General features: G+C 40.0%; 1 protein-coding gene across 4 annotated transcripts in view; it reads right to left on the reverse strand.

Moving 5' to 3' along the window:
* Positions 1 to 19,565, reverse strand: part of kcnq5a (potassium voltage-gated channel, KQT-like subfamily, member 5a) — a 70,954-nt gene extending 51,389 nt beyond the window's left edge. For all 4 annotated transcript variants that reach the window (XM_026309897.1, XM_026309896.1, XM_026309895.1 and 1 more), the window contains exon 1: positions 19,008 to 19,565. In XM_026309897.1, coding sequence (XP_026165682.1) covers positions 19,008 to 19,348 — 341 coding nt within the window. In that variant the 5' untranslated portion in view covers positions 19,349 to 19,565. The remainder of the gene's footprint in view (positions 1 to 19,007) is intronic.
* Between the last annotated feature and the right edge of the window lie 54 nt (positions 19,566 to 19,619).

Consider the following 19,619-nt stretch of genomic DNA (forward strand, 5'->3'; position numbering starts at 1 on the left):
AATCTCAGATCTGTTGGTGCTACAGTATATGGGTGGTAAGTGTGGCTTTTTCACTGAGACTAGATATCAACCAGCAAGTGCTGTGCACAGGCTCTTACTGTTTTTGTACATTATACAATAAGTGAGAGGAGCCGATGGAGACACAGACAGAGAAGAATTGCAAAATATTTGCTGTAGCTGCTGGAAGGCAGGAAGTGTAACCTAATAAGCAGAGCAGTTAGAGGGAACAAATCACCTCAGACACAATATAAAACACAATCAGACCTGCACATCCTTCAGTTCTGTACTTGCTGTGTTGCTCTATACACTGCACGCTGTGTAATAAATAGGAAAATAAAATGAGACCATAAAGACTGGTGTAGGTAAGATTGGGTCTGCAGGGGTCTTGATGCATTGTTATTTTGTGACCACAGGTAAACACCCAGTGGAAAAAGTGCATCTCATGAGACTCTCAGGAATTACTAAGAATATGAAAATGCACAACTTGCTTCTGACAAAAAAAAAGAATTTCATTTAATAGATATGTAACCATATATAATCTTGCTTGACAGTTTATTTTGAAAGTGTAAACTACTGGATGTAATGATTGAAGCTGAAAGGACCTGGCTAATATGAACTGGATTTTGTATTTCCATGGTATATGAAAATTAACAACAAGGAATAAACAAAAAAAAAACTGAATGACTTGACTCACAGCATCACGATTCACAGAGAAACAGCACAAGAGGCTTCACTAGTGTTTTGATTGACATAGGAGGCTGAGTTATTATGGTATATACAGTATGTGATGCTGGAGCCACATGGATCAAACTATGAGGAAATTAATGCACTCTCACCTACAAGCTAAATCCCTTTTCCAATATTAGAGGGATTTATCAGGTGAGCTATGGCAAGTTGTTTGGAAAAATACCACCAACATAAACAACAGAGAGCTGTGTGCTGAAGCAATTTACATGGGTGGTATGTTCATTATTCATTAAAAAGCCACTCTAAATGATTTGAGATTTAAATCTGACAAACAAATAAAACTTACATCTATTTATTAAAGAAGTTTTACATAATGTACCCAGAGAACATAACAGGACAGATGTGCTCGATGAAGAAACTTGTGTCTGCTGTTTCAGATGTAAAATGACTATGGATGGTTTGTCTTTAAAGTATTAAACACATAAAAGAGTAACAGACGACAAAAGATATAGTGTATATAAGCCTCCAATCATTTTATAATTAAATGACAAAAACATTATTTTCTTCTTAGATGAAAAGATTGATGCCTGTTGTTTCTCTATCCCAAATAGCTTAGCAGTGGGTTTTAACAAACATAAATCTCTACAAAGGCTATAGCTCAAAAATTACAGTTTGGGCTTCTACTGTATGTGCTGGACTATTTCTTGGCTGGGTGCAGTAAATCCTGTTGTCACAGAGTTTGACAGGAGTAAGTGTAGGTTACAAACATTTCTCAGCAAGAAAGCAAATAAGTGTGCTCCCCAAAATGCCAAAATACTCCCTAGAGTCCCAGAGTAATGTCATATTGGCTGTTTTAGAAGGCAAGAAACTGGTGCCTGTGTAAGTGTCTCAAAACAGAGTGGGTATTAGGACTGGGCACCAACCGCAGCCTTAAAGATGAAGTATATAGCTTCATCTGCAACGGCAAAAAGAACTAGTGTTTCCTCCTTCATTGTTAATCAGCCAGCCTCTAACTGTACATTGCCACAGAATTGCTTTTGTCTTGCCACGTTTCCTTCCATTAATCAAACTGTTCACAGCCTGTGCTTGTATTTGGCCAGGCAGCTGAACTGGGGCACAGATCAGCAGATTTCTAGTAGGAAATCATTTGCACTCCGAAGTGATTTCATATCTAATTGCTTTTATTGACTTGGCAGCTCCAAACTTGTGGCCGCCCTTATTGGCTTGCTGAGCAAAAGCATCAGACCTAAAAGTGAAGAAGGAAGGAAAAAATAGAAACAGATTTGCTGGTATCATCACAACTGCTGAGTAGTTGGACTGTTTGATTTGAGGGTTTCTGGACCTTATATGCCTTTAAATGCTGATTGACTACTCCAGAAATACACATACTAATGGAAAAACCATCTACAGTAGATGCTGGTTTTTAATTGCTTGAAACTAACTAAAGCCTGTGTTTCCTTATCCACTCATGCATTGCTGATAGGTTTGTCCATTGTGGTTTCCAGCACACAAGAGTCTGCACTCAGCAAGCCAAGTGGGAGCAGAGTTTACGGTCTTGAATTTGGAAGAGTCTGTGTTTTCAAAGGGCTGGGCGTCACCATGAAAATGGACAAAGACAGAGGTGCATCAACTTGGCAGTGAGCATGAAAAGAGGACAGCATATCTGTTCAACAAAAGAGATGCAATGTAATGGCTTCACCAGACACATCAGTAGGACATTTTACAATAAACCTGATGTACAGTGACTGAGGAGAGCATTACCGAACTCTGCATGGGCAGTGTAATTAGCCACATTCATGATGGAGGACCTATCACTATCATTATGACTAATACTGGATGAAAACAGAGTAGAGGACAACAATCCTCCAGAGTTGTTTAGAATACATTTTCCTAATAGTGTTACACTGTGCGATCCAAGCCTTGACTTATTTTGGACCATTATTTTACTGTTTCAGAATGAAACTTAATGATATTATTACTATTATCCTATTATTCACAGAACTGCCTCTTAGAAAATAAGTTTGTAAACAACCAATTTCCTCTGCTAAAGACATTTCCTCTGAAATGCTGACTGTATTACACCCACAATTAATATTTTCCAATCCAAGAACATGAGGCACAGTTGGTCATACAAGGACTTTAACATCAGAGAATGGGACTTACATCCTGCTCACGCTTTTGACTAAAGTAAATTTAGCCTGTCTCTTACTTTAAGTTCGTCTTAACCTTTTAAATATTTATCCAAGACCATGATCCTTCATTAACCTTAACCAACAGCCTCAAGTTGCCTAAAAATGACTATGACAATGTTATTCATGTTTTAGTTGCCAGAAGAGAAGCCAATACTGCAAGGAACTGTTCAGATGTATACATGCCCACTGACAGGTTGTATATACATTCAATATAAAGCGCTGCACAGCTGATCTTCTTTACTTTGACTCTGCTGCCACTCTGGAGGGACAGTAGGGGACGGGAGGAATGAGCTGCTCACAGATACACAGAGCGAACTGGAGCAGATAGGAGTTTATATTTTACTCCAGTCTCCCACAACCCTCATTAATCACTTGCGCAACAGAACACGTACTGTCTCCCCTTTTCACCCCACCCAGTTAAGTGTATGTTTGTCATCCAGTGCTTGTTTTAATTTAATTAATTATGTTTATGAAAATGTATTTTTTATAGATTTGAGGTCAAGGCCAACCAGTTGCTCCTCTCCACCTATGTCCAGAGCACTGTGTTTGTTTGTGTTTGTTTGTGTGCGTGTGTGTGTGTGTGTGTGTGTGTGTGTGTGTGTGTGTGTGTGAAGCAGCAAACAACAGAGTGCAATTTAGCCAAATTTCAGTTAAGATTCAATACAGTATTGGCAGAAACCCCATATTAAAGGACTCAGATCAGGATCATTGCCAAAGAAAATGATTGGGACATCCTCAATTCGATTTTAATATATTTCCTATTACAGGGAAAAACAGCAAACAGCATTAAATCTTCAACAAAACATATTTGCTAATGCAAATTAGTTTTAGCAGACAGTTTGACATGGATGTTTTTCAACTGACAGCTCCTCTTTGACATGGGGATATTTCTAAGTGGGTGTGTTTATCTACTACAAACCACTAAAAGTCCTCCACTCATCCACTTCCAATTCCAAATTGAGATCATGGGCCAGCTGAATGGGGCTGTTTTTGTTTTGCTTTGTTGTATTAGTCTCACTGCTTTTCTTAATTATGAATAATAAAAATGATTCATATTGGAAAAAGCATTACAACCTCACATGCACATAGAATCGGACTGAATCACACACACACAGTGGCTGCCAGAGACACTGAGTTAAAAGAACATGTCTTGGCCAGTAAATGTAGCAATTATTTCAAGATTGATGAAATAAAATTTTTTTATTTGTCTTAATGCTTCCCAACACGTCTGTCATTGTTCTGCTCTTCAGCCTCTGTGCCACGAGGACACTCAGAAACCCATTATAAAAACACACACAAGCACAGTACCTCTCACTGTGTCACTCACACACACACATTCATGCAGTTTATGTAAAGGCTTCACTGAGCCTTGTCAATGTGCGAGGGAACATCTGTGTCACTGTTGTGGTAATAGCTATGGTGAGACTTCCATTTTCTTCTACTTTTTCCAACAAGCTCTCATAAATAAAATGAGCACAAACTCTGAAATGCAGATTGCAAGCTTATGTGAACAGTGCGTTCCTCCACCACAAACCGGAATATGTGTCAATGCCATAAACTGTACATTCCTTTTGTTAATCGTGTGTGTATGTTTATGCTGCCTCTTGGCCAAGTCATCATTGCAAATGAGAATTGGTACTCAATTGACTTGGTAAAATAAAGGTTAAATAAAACAAACAAATGAAATGTATTGTAAGGTTAGCTTTCTTTAGGCAGCTGGAGAAACTCTGACTGAGCTAAAGCAACTGAGAAAATTTGGTCTTAACTTTATCCATCTATCCATTCATCCATCAGCTGTTGCTTTTATTCTGCAGAAGGCCACAAGAGGCTGGAGCTGATCACAGCTGACACTGGGCGACAGGCGGGGTACACCCTGGACAGATCACCAAGGGATTGGCATATAGAGACACCAATAAGGTGTCACGTTACATTTCAAACAGTCAAAACTAAATGAGACTTTGAAACATGAAACATAAAACCGAAGTTGATGGAGTTTTGTTATGTTAGTTTTTCTTTGTGGTTTTTCTTTGTGCTGAAACCGAATCTCACAGATCATTCATAGCTTGCTGATAACATGCTTTAGGCATGAGAGGATGACTCCATTTGGGAGGTGATTATTTATATCATACAAACTATGGGTAACGTCATGTTTCTAAATATGCCTGGGTTTCCGAATGAAATAAGACATGATAAGATTATACATCTACTGAATTCACACAGGACATGAGCAGAAAGAGAAACAAAGCAAGTTGAGCAGAGAAAAGACTCAAAGCACCAGAGAAAAAAAAATGAGTAAGTGATGGAAACTGAGGACAAATGCAATACATAAGTTGAGGAAGCCTCTGCTCGATTTATGGTACACTGAACCCATGAGTTTGAGTCCAGAAGTGATGACATGGACCATCCATATCTTTTTTTGTTGGACTTGGGACAGGTTTGGAGCAGGTCTTGAGTTTAGTGTGTCCTAATATCTATCTTAATGTGGCTGAGTCTGCTCTTAATGCACCATTTATCTCAGAAACCCCAGCCATAACTTATCCTCCAGCCTCCCTGAAACATTGTCTTCCCCTCCTCCACTCCTCCTTTCTTTACTTAACAAGGTCAAGAGACAGAGGGGGGAGAAGATGTTTGTCACTTGGCTGTCATGGTGGAGAAGCTGCACACTCTGTCATGGTTTGCATATATTTGTATTGGTGTGTATGTGTGTGTGTGTTTCTGGGTCTGCAAATATGGAAAATCTATTGTGGTTAGGAACTAAAGATGAGCTCATCTTGGACCAGGCATTTGTGTGTGTGTGCGTGTGTGTGTGTGTGTGTGTGTGTGTGCGTGCTAGTGTGAGTGCGCACAGTCCAAAAGAATAAGACGCAAGTGCTTTTTTGAAGCAGTGTGATCACCTGTGGGCATGTATACCATGTATTTATACATGGTTGAGCTTAAAGGTGGATAAAACTCTCCAAACAGTGTTTAACATCACTGCAGACTGGGGTCAACGATGGCCTTACTGCATTTGATATAAAGGCCTGTTCTTTTTTACCATAACAGAAACATTTATTTTCAAATGACAGACTGACAATGGAGCATTTTACATCTGTGGTGAAGTACAAGGACCAATAACTGCTCTTCAAAAAAACAGAACTGAGCCCAAACAAACATAATTTATCTGGTTATATTTGCCCAGTTTCCACAGCTCTGTTCCTGTTGCTGCTTGCTGGTATTTGGTCATGCAGCACTAGCAGACAAGAGATTGATTGGTTTTGGTTCAATTGTTTTAATGCTTCTGTCTTTCTTCCTGATTTTTGTATGGTGTTGGTCGCTTCTTGTTTGAAAAGGCAGTTGTACACAGAATTATTTCCTCTATTGCTGTTAGTGTGGTTTGATAGCATAAATAAATGTTTTAGTAATTTGGCTGAATTGACCATTTAATAGGCTGTGTCAGAGCCACATGCAGTTCAGTTTTGAATACAGCTGTATTTTTTAAAGCTCCAGGAACAATCTCTCAGAAAATCCATTTGAGTCAGCAGCTGATATGTGTTAGCAATGCTTATGGTAAGTAGCAGACACCACCTGTACAGAATGAAGCTGAATAATTGCTAGATGGTATTTGCTTCCTAACCTCCACCACTAAGAACACAGAGTTCATCATTTCCTGCAAAAATGAGGAAGTGTCTAATGCAGCAAAAAATTGGTAAGTGCATCCATATAATCTATTAGGTATCTAAATCTGTTGCCTATTCTGCAGCACTGAACCTGTTCATATCTGGCAAAACAATAATATTACACAAAACTGCTCTTGCTGTTGGAAATGGTCTTAAATGTAATGTCTTTTTAATTTTGAGGTTAACTGAGCAGAGGTGCTGGTGCTGTGCAATGTAGTAGTGATTTATAGGAAGTAGCTGAATGTTGTGTCCAGGACAATCCCAAATCTACTGTATGAGACAGGAGAGGAGAGAAAGAGCTGGGACATTAAGGGTGTCATCTTTAGCCTTTAGCCTGTCATCTTTAACCATAAATGGACTCAACGATATCATTATCATCATCATCATCATCATCAAGATTTTAAGGAAGTAGTTAAGAAGTAATTCTTACAGCTGAAATCACGGTTTATACAGCGAGATCAGAGACCAGCAAATCTCCTGTTTTTATGTTTCTATGTTGAAGGAGACTAGAGCTGTGAAGTGCAGAATGTAGGTTATAATCTCACCTGTATTAACTGTACAGTTGCAAAATTACTGTACAACTGTTGCTGGTATGTATGCCAGCAGCTGCAGTCCCGATATAGTCTACATCAGCTGCCTGTTCACTGACACGTTCTCGGTGTCACTTCAGACCATTCAAAATGTAAACATGAAAATAAATGGTATAGATAGAATAATTAACTTAATTTGAAGCCCCCTAATGCTGCGAATCACCCAAGACCCTCTGTGTTTCACACAGGCACACAGGGATCAGACTGGCACAAATCTACTAACAACTGTGCTAAACAGTCAACTCAGCTTTTCTTAGTTTAATCAGATGTTAAAGGATCTGTCTCATTGTTTTTGTCCCACACACACACAATGAGAGGGTGTGATGTTATCCAAACAGCCAGCTGTCTTGTTGTGTCAGGCTGGTTGTTCTTTTGGCTGCAGGTCTGGGAGAAGGCTTACTTAGAGAAAACAGAGGCTCACTCCACATTAGACTGACTCCCGTCAATGGACTGGGCCCAAAGCCTGTGCACATACACACAGATACACATGCACACACAAACACACACACACACATGCAGACTACTCTTGCACTTTCTACAGGCCAGACAACATTTCACACAAAAATGGATTCACAGGGACATTCTCTCCCATTTTGGCTGATTCCCTCTCACACCGTAGCATGTGCACTTTCATACACATGCACCCACAGCACTTTTTCATTCAGGGTAACATGAGTCTCCCAACTTTTGTCTGAGCTCTGGTTGCTAGGGGCAACATGAACCCGGGGGCAAACTTAATTTTTTTGTAGAGTAATTTGATAGAGATGTCACACACACACACACACACACACTCGAAGCATGTTGCATGAGCCTGAAGCATGAAGAGCTGAACAGCTTTTATAAATTGCTACTTGCTTACTTGACATAAGACATTTCATCATCATGTTGTTAGAGAAACATACCCTACTTGGCAATCTCTCTCTCTCACACACACACACACACACACACACACACACACACACACACACACACACACACACACACACACACACACACACACACACACACACACACACACACACACCGCTCCTCAAATGCATCATCATCATGTTTCTATCTCTTAATTTTTCAGCTTCTGCTCCACACAGTAATGAAAATAAATGGACTTGTAGGGAAAAAGAGATGCCTGAGGAACTTTTACAAAGTCCAGTCTTTGCAAAAAGGAAAGAAAACAGGGCTGTAAGCATCAGTCAGTCACCACAAACCTGCGTCTGTGATTCTGGGCAAGTAAATTTACCTTAATTATGCAATTTTGAATTTCCTCCATGTAGGAAAGAAGCACTACAAGTGAAGTTTCCTTGCCTTTCCCCCCTGATACCAGTTTAAAGTCTGTCAAACTGCATGGGATCAGTTTCATGTAAAGTAAAACAAGGTCACATGACTTTTTGCGTATCTGGCTTAATGAAATCTTGTTGCCTTCATAGCTAAAGTGTTTCTGGTCATAACTCAAGGCACCACATTGCACCTTTGGTCATCACCTGTTGAAGCTGATCACCTGAACGCCCTTGATTGCACATCAATTCTGATGTCTGTAGTCTCTCTGTGGTCTTAACACTTCAAACAATTACTTTAAATGAAGGGGAAATGTGACTTAGTTCAGGCAGGAGACTCGAGTCCCCTGCTTCTGTCACATGACATATTCTATAGCAAGCTGTGTATTCAACACACATTTAGCAATATGAGAGTGTACCTAAGTCACCAGAGCTCTCCTCAACATTTTGCTTTGCCGTTGCTGCTGTGCCGCTCACACAAAGACTCAAATGCTGCAAATCGCTGCAGTTGCTCCCCTTCATATTGTTAGAACATGGGCATATTTTAAGACAATCTCTGCTGAAAAGCTTTTACAGTGTTGCATCCATTTGTACACAAAGTAGGTGATAAATAATAGTTGTGTGAAGAAGTTATAGAAATGGTTGGACGCAACTGCCTCCAATCCAGCATCAAAAGGGTGTGGCAGGAGGGTCGTGAAGCTGTTTGACCATCCAGCAAACACATCTGAAGACGTGTGTTTAAGTTCCCTGGGGTCAAAATCACTGTCACTCTCCATTCCCAGCTGTGCTGACCTTTGTGTATCCATGTGGGGAGCCTCCGTTCTAAATATCAACTCACTGCATTCTTCACTTAACAGTCCATTGCATGTGAGTTGTGTATACATGTACGTACATATGGCCAGTATGCAATAGTGCAGGTGTGTAAAAGGATGTGCTCTATTGAGCGTCAGCGTAAATCTTCATCAACTACAGAAGAGCTGCAGACAGTAAGAGGCGTTTTAGGAGTTTTGACCCAGTTGATCACTGTATTACAGCCATTTATGCTTTTGTCACAGTGGCATCAAATGTTTCTTATAAACACTGCAGCAGCTCATGTGTGATGCAGCAGTAATCAGACTCCCTTTAAAGATGTTGTGTTGCCACTGTGCATCATTCTCTCAAGTTTAATCAGGAACTGTCAGTCTAACAAACAAATCAGCAACTTCTTTATCTCATAGCAGAGGACAATAAAGACTCCCAGCCCTGCAGCCAGATGATGGACAGCACTCCAGCTCCTCAGGGGAACACTATCCAAGAAGGATATGTTCTGGCTCCTGATAGCGTTTAATAAAAAATGAAAGCACATAGTCTGTCACAGTTTCATTAAAGCCTTGCAAATATGCCCAATATTCTTCACTCAGAGCACTTCAAAGGGTAGATGTGATGAGATGCCTCCACAACAAAAGAACTATCTTTAAAGGGCAATAAACAAACACTGATTCACAACAGCGTCAATAACACAAAGAGAAAAAGACAGAGAGAAAATGCTCATCTTTAAATCAGAATTAAGATGAAATTTGTGGGAGCCTTGTCAGTTGACTGTTTTGTTTATCAGCAGCTTTAAAAGCATCTTCTCTATGTGTCAAATGTCCAGTGTAGACTGAACAAATGACAGATTGTCCAGGTCTGACTTGTGTCTTCACAGGAAAGCTCTTGCTGTTTGTACCTCTATCAGAGGAATTCTAATGAGTTCACACTAAAAGCAAAGCCAGCTCTCACGCCTACCCACATTAGCTCCATGTTAACGAGACAGAAAGATGAAATGAAATGGAAAACGAGGGATATTTTGTACTAAATGTATTATGTACTAATTCTACTAATATTCTGTTTGCTGTCTCGGTCTGGCCAGACATTGATGCTGAGCTGGTTTTTATAGTCCAGGTAAGATTAGCCAAAAACACTCTAAATTGGTATAATTTGCATAAAAGCCACAGAATTGTATGTATGTATATGTTGATGCCTGAGGCACTGTGCATGAGGGCTGTACGAGGATTTCTGAGATTGAATGTCAAAAATATTAAAGTGGCTTGCTGTGAAATGCCACTCTATTTCTGTGAAAATGTCACTGAATTTGCCATTACACAGCGTGTTAAAAACTTAAAAGAACTCAGAAAGGGCCCTGGGTTGAGTGAGATTTGAAACTGGAACTTTCTTGTTGTGAGGCAGCAGCGCTAACCACCCCCTGCCCAACCTTAACGATATTTGACACAATTAAATCAAAAAGACAAAAGTGGTACATTCTTAAATTTGTGAAGATGAGCTCAATGGCTGTTCAGCATTGTGTGAACATGGTTTAGATTCATTTTCTGTGTGCGTTTGTCTTTGCAATACACGTAAGACTGTGTGTGTGTGTGTGTGTGTGTGTGTGTGTGTGTGTGTGTGTGTGTGTGTGTGTGTGTGTGTGTGTGACGCAGAGTGTGACTTTGAGTGACTGCTGGCTGTCAGGTATCTTATAATAGTACAAAGTAATATCTTGAGAAAGAATATTGCCCTTCTGACTGAAACCTCATTCCACTCTCCCACTTGTCACCGCCTTTATTCTCATCCTGGCCCCTTTTCTTACTGTCTTTGTCTCAGTGCCTCCATCTCCCACAACTCTCCACACTTCTTGAATTCCAGTTATCTGACTGCCATGATAAATGATGTTCCCCAATGCTTGCACAAAAGAAAACAAGTCAAGTCAAACAAAGCAAACACCTGTTCGTGCAGTATTCTGTCTCGCTCTGTCAGAGAAACCTGTCAGCGTGGGCGAGCTGGTGCTGTTCTCCCTGAGTCAGCGTGTCACCTGGGAGAAATGTGTGACCTAACCAAGAAAAATGATTCACAATACATGCAAGGCTGGAGTGGCTCGATTGTTTTTGCTATAATGCCTTTGTGAGTATTTGTTATTACTAAGTGATGGCATAAATAAATTTATGTCCCCACAACATAAGTAACACAGTTATACACACACACATACAAAACCTCCTGAAATATTCACACTGTCACCCCAGGTGGTTAAGATATACTGCTATATACAGCTCATTATTCTTGCTATGTCTGTATCTGTATCTGAGGATTTCTCAGGGGGAAGAAAACAGAGTGTGTGTTGGGTGGGGGTGTTGAATAATATGTGTAAGATTTGAGAAAACAATAGGAGTTTTCCCTGATATTTGAAATGTATTTTTGCCATAATCAATGACGTTTACTCCAACAGTATTGTTAGCTTGAGCATAATTTGTGTTTTCCAGTTCTTTTGGAACTCAATGATTACTGACTACTGCATTTCAGAAGTAAATGGTGTAATTTTTTCTCTTTTGTAGCAGTTGTACATTTGTAAGTTGCTTTCTTTTCAGAGTTCGATGGTTAGACTAATACTACTCCCATGTCTGAATGTGAAGACAACAGGCAGGTTGGAAACTACAGCTATTCTGTCTTTCTCCAAAGTTTCTGGTCCACCTACCAGCACCTTTAAAGCTCTTTCCTACTTTTTGAGTTTTAAGGAAAATTTAGCACAGAGATTATTTGGCTTTAAACAGACAAGCATTACTTACTTTGCATAGCTTGTTGCTTTCTGATTATTTGATCTTGCTCCTCTTATTACTCAGATCTACTTTATGTACTGCATGTATCTGTATAAGTACTCATGGAGTAAAAAATATCATCTATCTATTTCTGACATGCTGAATATAACAAGCAATGTATTGTTCACCTTTCAACAGGCAAAGCAAACTATGTTAAGACCTTCACAATATAGGTTGTTTTATCTACCAATTAAAAACAATTCATCTTTTAACAGTGATTTATGGTAGAGTGACTACTTTTACTATGTGAAGTACATTTTACTGATAATATTGCAGATGGATCTTGACAAAACTGGGTGACTATATGAGATTCTCAGTTTTGGAGGTATGTTCTCCTTAAGAGTACTGACAGAGGAACATCCGAGGTGTGTGCAGCAGGGCAGGGGAGGATGGTGTGATGTGAACCCAGCTAAGGTGCACTCTGTGTGGGCAGGAAAACCGACAAGCTCAACCTGTCTCCATCCATCAGCACCACAGTCTGCTCACCAAAGTGACACCTCTGCTGATGTATGAGAGGGCTGCCGGATGACTAACGAGCAGACACACACATACGTGAGTTTATACACAGAGGAAGCAACAGATAAACCGTGTAACACTACCAATACAGAACACACCAACACAATTGTTAATTCTCACAGTGATAAATACACACAGGTACAGTAGTCACACAGATATGCACAGTTGGTTAATTGTCACAAACACTTGGATTCTTTCTCTCTCACAGCCACAATCATGGAATTGAGGGAAATGTAATCTTTTACTCATTCTGGTACTTTCTATCTCTCTGAAGTCCTTCGACACACACACACACCTTCATCCTACACGCTTCCTGTGTGACCTGCTCGTACGTCACAGTGTATCTGTCAATGCAGTCTCTTCCGATCTTGCACCTTCTCACCAGCGAGCTCTGACTGATGTAGCCGTTCTCTGAGAAAACCGATATCAAAGCTGAGCTGACGATTCATGAAATCTCTCTGTTCTGACGCAGGATAATTGGCTCGTTTTTTTGTACATTTGCAAGTGTATTTAACACAGGAAGACTGAGGAGATTATATAGAGGTTGGAATGAAACTGAGGGCACGTCTGGATCTTTGGAGAATAATTGAGATGCTGCGAGTCAAAGCAAAGGACATATAGTGTATGTTAAGCTTCATTTCAGTAACATGAAAGGAATTTTCTGAAGAGTGATGCAGCGATTCATACGTTAATCACCAGTGTTGGAAAAAATATACTCAGAATTTTGTCTCAGCTCATTGCTGGAGCATCAAGACTCAAATATCAGCAGTCAGCAGTTTAGAAATGCTTTTGGAGGCTGCTGAAAGTGACTTCTAAAATTAACTATACAAAATGTGGTGAGAAGTTTTATCTTTAAAAGTTTGCTGTTTGGAAACTGACTCAGAAATACTAAAAACAGCCATGGGACTTATATTTCCTCATTGTCCTACTAAATGCCCACACAGAGAAGTGACTGTTAATACTGTATGGACATGGTAAAATAATGCTTAAAATAAGAAATCAGTGTTAAAGCTTGCACTAATAATCTGGAGAAATTACCACACTAAACTGGGAGAGACAGTGTTACACAGCTTGCATCAGACAACATGATCTGAAGGAAATATTACCTTTTATTACCTATTACCATTTGAAAGGTCTATATGTTGGACGATTATGTGCTGGTGAAAAATTGCAAATTGACTGCCAAACAGAAAACTTTTTAATATTAATATAGCTTCAGAATTTACATAATCCTTTTCACAACGTCGATACATATTTGCTTTTCATTTGTTTGTGTATCCCAAGTCATCAGAGCAAACAGTGCCTTTTAGTACACTGCTGCTATTCTGAATACTGATTTCTTTGCTGTTTTCCACAAAGCACATCCATTTAAACATGACTGAAACTTAGCACTGACATCTAAATGTAGCAGCCTTTCTGGCTCACATGTTGTTGTTGCTCAGCCTTCAATTAGGCTCGAGTCTACCACATTTATCAATGTATTAGGCCTTTTCTGTGCCATGGAAGAAAACTCATTTATATACAAACATTGTCTGTCACTGCATGTTTGTATATTATGCATTAGAGCTGAGTATTAAATAGTTCTGTCTAAATAAAGGGCTCCCTGTGATTGTCTTTCTCTTCACTCCAAATCAGTGTAGACAAGCAAATGTTGCCTTTTCCCACAAAACACAGAATAAGCAAATTTTAATATTCTGCCTCTGTACTTTCCTGCATAGGAAAGCTTGAATTTTTGTTTTTATCTTGACCTCCTCTTTTATTCTCTCACTTCTTTTGTCTTTTTCTAAAACTTGTTTTAGAAAAGTCATGTCTTACTTCCATCCTTCCGTTCTGCCATTGATGACACTGTGCCAACTGGTGACATGGACACACAAATCCACAGTGTCTGTATTGTGTTACACTGTCCAGTGAAGACATAAAAGACACACACACACACACACACACACACACACACACACACACACACACGTTATCTTTAATAGGGTACCCACTCTGCATCTGTTCATGCAAACACCGGAACACATCATGACAGTATTTATACGGGCATACACACACACATCCTTTTTTCTCATCCTATCTAATGGTCCTTAGCATTTTCCAACATTTTCCACTGGGCACCGGCCAACATCCTACTCCCTACCTGGAAGTAACTGTGAACCTAAACACAGAGACTCTTTTATGTGCTCAGGTGTCTCAATGTCACCATGTTCTCAGGGAACAGAGTGCAGCCTCTTCAGGATGCCTTTGATGTTGTTCAGGTCTCAGTACATTATACATTTTTTCTCTTTTTTTTTGGATCAGTGCACCTGCGGCTTGATGAGTGATAATTTCTGTGTGCACCCAGAGTTTCAAACTTAATAAACTGCATGAAACACAACAGTAGCCATGTCCTCACCTTAAAACTGCTGGTTTTACACACCCCAACTAAACAAAAACAGGTCATTCCTAGTTGCTAATGTCGGCAGGATATATATGATACTTTTAGAGGTACCAGAAGGCACGTTCTTGGTGAACTCCCTTAACCTCCACTACTGATTTAAGGTAACGTATTCTGGACCAGGCTGTCGACTGTGGGGTTAAAAGAGAAAACTGGGCTGAGGTCGAGCATTAGAACAAGGTTGGTATTCGCCTTATGGCAGATTGTCAAGCCGGGCTATCAATAAACCTGAATGGTTCTGTGATCAATGACTGACACACTCCAGCTGTGACCGAATCCATCAATCACACACGTTTGTACAGCTATCTTTGTGAGGACACTCACTGTAATGCATTCTCTGGCTCCCTTACCTTAACCAAACAACCACATGCTTAATCTCAACCTTAACCCTAACTCAGGCCTGAACCCACAATACACACACACACACACGCACACACACGCACGCATGCGCACACAGCATTTCTGTAGCTCATTCTCTGCCACAAAAGCTAACACATGGATACATAAAGTCATGCTGACAGAAGCATATGCCAAATACACACTCTTAGATTCATGACATCACTCACACACACACACACACACACACACACACACACACACACACACACACACACACACACACACACACACACACACACACACACACACACACACACACACACACACACACACACACACACACACACACACACAGGTGCCTGATGAAGTGGCCCATGTCACCTTCACAGTCACAGAAAATCCCCAAAAACGTTAAGGAAGCAGACTAAAAATCAGGTGAGCCATTACTTGTAAACACACAAACAGAGAGGAATCATCTTCCGAGTATAGCAGAAAACGCAGGCTGTGGCTGGAACTCATTTCAGCAAATGTGATTAGCCCAACACATGCCATCTCATTAAGAGATTGAATCTTAATGCCAACAGTGTTCAGTGTGGGAGCACTATTTGGCAAGAAGCAAGCCCAGATGCTTATCAGTGTCTTGATTCATACTGCAGCCCATCGGAGTTTCACATCCACATCCACATCCACATTCAAGTACTGTACATATATTCATTTGTGACTTTTGAATTAGTCTTGTTCCATATTAATATGTTTAGTTTTTCCTTTTGTTAGCGTATGGCATGTGTGTATATATATATATATATATATATATATATATTTGTGTGCAAGTGTGAAAGCAACTTTACAATGATGTGTGTACAGCTTGTGTGTGCGTGTGTGTTAACCACTCCATGACACCTTGAATTAACATACAGCACAGTAACTGATGGAAAGTAACCACTGGAAAATCCACTCACTGTAACATCATCCAGCACACTGAAAAAACTGTAAATAAATACAACATATGATATTTGCAGTGGCAGGATATTTGAATAATTACTATAACATACATGCTAGTTTTTCCTTTGCAAACTGAACAAAGCGAAACTATCCAGATCTTGGGTTACTGCTGATAATATCTACTTCACTGCTGTAAATTCTAATTAAATCCCAATTTCAGAGCAGTATAACCATGCATGAAAACTTATTTAATGAATTAACTTGAATCACTTATGATGAGCGAGTTACGTTTCATACTGTATGAGTTGCAAAGATACGGTTTCAAAGTTAACAACTTCAGACAAAGTGCACAAATGAAACAAATCTATAAGTTCACTGGAACCAGAAATGATAGTGGCAATTAACAATCTCTATTTAAAAACCACAAGTGTCAAAACAACTGGAACATAACTTTCTGTGATCAATAACTTAGTCTGTACTCATAGAAAAGTGCCTCCATTATTTAGAAATCACCAACTCTAAGTCTAAATTGAGGCATCTGCAAAAGAAAGTGTCCACATCCTTCCAATCAAGATGCCATACATTTACTGTTACTGTGGAAACTGTTGTTTCATCTTTTTCCTGCTCTGCTTACATCAAGTAGAGTTTTTGGTAATAAATTATTGCATTAATTAAGAAATGAAGTCAGTTTTCTCTTGCTGCCCTTGCAGCTCTCAAAGTTAAAAAGAAAAAAAATCACATTGTTAAATTAATTGATCTGATGTGGTGAAGTCAATCCAAAAGAAAAATACAGGCTTGTTAACTAATTCAATTATCCAAATATACATATACACACTAATTTAAACAGTGCTAAACATACAGTGAGACTTTGATGTCGTTCCATACTGATCAAAACTACTAAGTGTGGGATGCCAGGGTTGTGAACAGATGTAACGATTTAACCCCTGAGACCTCAGCTGTCCTGCCTGAGCAAATAAAAAGTCAACATCCGGCTTCACAGCCCCTCCTCTGACAGCTCCCCTTCATCATTCTCACAGCGCTCCTCTTCCAAAATCACTCTGCTGGAACGAGAAGGGATGTGAGGTCTCATCACTCCAACCATGCTGTGGTTGATGGGTATGCATGTGCATAAAAAATACATATAGATACATTCAGACATATGTATATTTGGTAGATACTGTATATGTAAACAGTGACGTAGTGAGAAAAAGGATATAAAGTGTTGGAATATTTATAGCTGTGATAATGCAGAGTCTGCCCTTCTCTCTGTGTAGTAATCTGCCACATATTGAAATAAATAAATGTAATTAGAAAAACAGACACTAAACACACTGATTCTGACAGTTTTTTCCACCGAAAGACATGACCACATACAATATAATGTATTGCACATTACCACGTGTATTTAGCCCAGAGAAACAGTAGTTAACATGAGCTTTGACTATACTACCAAATATGAGCAGACACAGAAATGAGTCACACTTACAAAACCCCAAACTTAAACAACTCACAGCTCTGCCTAGACTGATTGAATGACATGCAGCTCAGAGACAGCACAGCAAATAAAGTAAAATACAATCAAGAACCTTGCAGATTGCCAGCCTGTGCCAATGATCAAGCTACCTCCAGCAATATGAGCACAACCTAGATAACAACTGTTGTGGATGAATACACTTTACAGTAAGTGTGTGTCATGCTGACAAACACCCTTAAGGCACAAACACCATGAGGCAATAGCAAAAACAACAAATCGTAGTTTGAACACACATAAACCAGGAATGCTGGGCCCAAATGTTAGCAATAATCTTCATACTGGTTAATTGAAACTGCATGAAGAGAAAGGAAGCTGGATGCTGTTTTTTTAAGTAGAATTAAAATCAGACATTTTGGCCATATCAGCTATTTCACACCAGAAAAAAAACAAGCTGTGGTCAGCTGAAGGGCTGTTTTCAATTTAACAACTGAGACATATTAGCTGTAAAAGTGGATTTTTCCCCAATCCACAACTCAAGATCATGCAAGGGAGTAGCAGTTAATGTTACATTCACCGGCTTGCTGACCTTCTCTAAGAGCCCCAGATCTGGGGTTCTTGCAGTGTTACAGAAAACCTAGGGGACACAGAGCCTAATATAATGCTGTTTTATAAATACTCCTAATAATTGGAGGTACATCACCAAATTCAAACTGTTCTAGGTTCTGTGTCTCCAGTGTTTTGTGCAGATTGTGGCTCCAGCAACAGGTGATCACACTCAAAAGAAAGCCTGTACTGACATGCAGTGATATAGCAATAAATTAATCAAAAGAATAAAAACCCGGTTGATAATAGCCACAGACAGTACATCATCATTAAGCATCAACATCAGAAATATTAGGAAAAGGAAAGAGGCATCAAGGGAGAGAAGTGTGTATTTTTGTGATGTGTTTCTAAGCATGTCTGTGTTTGTGTTTATACAGTATGCTGGTCTGGGTGAAGGATGCTGGATTTGCATATGTAACACAACAGAAAGGAAGTGAGTGTTTCCACACACACATGTAGTTTTTCCTTAGAGACAACATTCCCATTCAACTTACATGAGTTCGACGGTATGATGCTGTGTATCCACCCCAAATGGTCAATATTATGAAAACAGCCAATATTAATTACATTTAAATGGGATGTATTGTAGATACTGTATATTAGGTTTAATCACTGTTTTTCATTAACACTTTCTGTGCTAGATGTGAACCTAAATATTAATGAAGTTGCTGATACAGTCTCTATATAATGAGACTCACACAAAAGCGTGGTAGACGAAAGCCCATTCCCTCGGTCTCTCCAACACGTTGTAGAGGTAATTCTGGAGGCGTCGGTATCGCGCGTTCCTGCGGCTGCTCTGCGCGCTGTAGGTCAGCGGCTTCCCCAGCAGGCTGAGCCGGGCGCCCTGCTTCCGCTCCGCTCCCACCGCACCTGCCATGGCGGGTGACATGAGACCGTCACCGACTCGCACTGCGTTATTCATCGTCTTCCGCCCAGACTCTACATCTTTCAGTGCGTAGTCCTGCACCCGGTGTCCCGTTGAGGTCTTCAGCCACAGCCCAGTGCCGCCGCTCTCGTCGCCGGTGTGATTTCGCGGCATGGCATCACCAGCGCAGTCCTAAAGTGCGCTGGGCGACCGGCATGTATTTACATGTAGCACATTCACAACTGTTCTTGCACCAGATGGTGTTCTGCTACTTTTACTTTCACTATACACCAAATAAAACAAAGCAGGGGGTGAAAAGATAAATATCTAATCTACTCTCATCTTATCATCCTGTGGCCGTTTCAGAAGGGTCACAGTCCGGTTTGGACACTTTGCCATCTGCGCAAAGCTGGAACAGAGTTGGGTTATGAAGGAGTGGATCCAT

This window comes from Mastacembelus armatus, chromosome 15, assembly GCF_900324485.2.
Source record: "Mastacembelus armatus chromosome 15, fMasArm1.2, whole genome shotgun sequence".
Taxonomy (NCBI): domain Eukaryota; kingdom Metazoa; phylum Chordata; class Actinopteri; order Synbranchiformes; family Mastacembelidae; genus Mastacembelus; species Mastacembelus armatus.